Genomic DNA, 1,518 nt, shown 5'->3' with positions numbered 1-1,518 from the left:
GAAAATGACAATAGACTGTGTGATACCCTGCACCAATGAGATAAAAGATGTACACATGCATAGAAATTCTCTTATGCAAAAGCACTTGCACTTATGTATGAAGTTAACTTGTTAATATGAAAGAAGTATATTATCTGTAACATTAAGATTATCCTTTCATTTTATTCCATTGTCTTCTTTTCAGATTAAAATAAAGTAGATGTAAAGCTTGGAATAGTCACGTTTTGGGACTATTGTTTTGAATTTTTTGTTGATCTCTTTATTTCTTGAGTATACCTGTTAGCTGTAGTTTTTAATTATATGCTTTATTTGATAAGATTGCTTAGAATATTTTAGCATAAATTCTTTTCAAGGAGAATTCTTGATTTTTTTTTATCTTGACTGTTTTTATTTTAAGATGAGAGTAAAATAAGTGAGATAGCATTTTTCTAATGTAACTTTTTAGCAAGTCTTTCTCTTTTATTGCAGTCCTTTGATAAACAATGATTCAATTCTTTCTCATCACTTTATTTCTTAAAATTTTACATTTACATGGCAATTTATGTTACCATAGATCTAAGTAATGGATATTAGACTTTTCACTGGAAAATAATCATACCAGCTAGTTGAAATAAGTCTTTTTTTCTGTCCATTATCCTTCTTATTGTGAAATTACCAAAAAATGGAAAAAATGGAAAAACAGTTAAAATCAATAACTTACAATATGGCTTGAATATGTAGGACTCACAATAAGCCACATAGAGTATAAGCAGTAGCTGTAGAGTTATTGTAGGCATATTTTTATGGGCCAAATTTTGTAGTATGTTCACATCCTTAGTGTTTTGTAGCTTTGAGCCAGTTGTTTGTATGATGTTCGCCATAAATTGTATAATTATTTCTAGGGTAAAAGGTGGCAAAAACCTGGTATCAAAATTACCCAGTGAAACCATACAGCATTAGTTATGATTATGAAATTGAACATGAATATGTTTCAAACCAAAATTTTTTTGCTATTTTCTGGAAATTTTGTATATTCAATGTATTAAGAGAATGTCTAAAAAAAGTTTCTGCAATATCTGTGTTTTAGATATTTTATGATTGCTTAATATTCCAGATACAAGATTAAATTTTACAATCCGCAAGCAAAGTTGATTAAACTGATTTGAAAAAAGAAATAATTTTAATAGTTATTTCACTATAAGCACATTCAAGCATCCTCCTTGTCAAGCTTGTAAAAAAAAAAAAACAATCAAATTTATTTATCTTTTTCTCCCAGTCGCATCACTGGCAATATCAAATGTATTTGTTTTTATTTATTCTCCTAGTGGTTGAAAAAGTGTAGCTAACTTTCGCTATATTGTCGGTAGTGGCATCCCTCCCCCTCCCCCAATGGTCCCACTGGTGCCAAAAGCCCTGGCCGCGGAGGATGACGGCCGAGCTGCACTCTTCGCCTCTATCAAAAGGGAAAAAGATATCACATCCGGGCTCAAGAAGGTAAGGCGTTGGGTGTGTGCTGTTATGCTTGTTCTTTCTTGATGT

At 31.2% G+C, this 1,518-nt stretch overlaps 1 protein-coding gene across 1 annotated transcript in view; it reads left to right on the top strand.

Annotated features, from left to right (window-relative positions):
- The window catches only part of LOC119587964 (adenylyl cyclase-associated protein 1-like), a gene marked incomplete at its 5' end in the record, with an annotated part of 6,943 nt that overhangs the window by 1,408 nt on the left and 4,017 nt on the right, over nt 1-1,518 (top strand). The window contains 1 exon segment of the mRNA XM_037936678.1: nt 1,322-1,480. Within this exon segment, the coding sequence (XP_037792606.1) occupies nt 1,322-1,480 (159 nt within the window).

This window comes from Penaeus monodon, chromosome 23, assembly GCF_015228065.2.
Source record: "Penaeus monodon isolate SGIC_2016 chromosome 23, NSTDA_Pmon_1, whole genome shotgun sequence".
Classification (NCBI taxonomy): domain Eukaryota; kingdom Metazoa; phylum Arthropoda; class Malacostraca; order Decapoda; family Penaeidae; genus Penaeus; species Penaeus monodon.
This window is presented reverse-complemented; position numbering and strand designations above follow the sequence as displayed.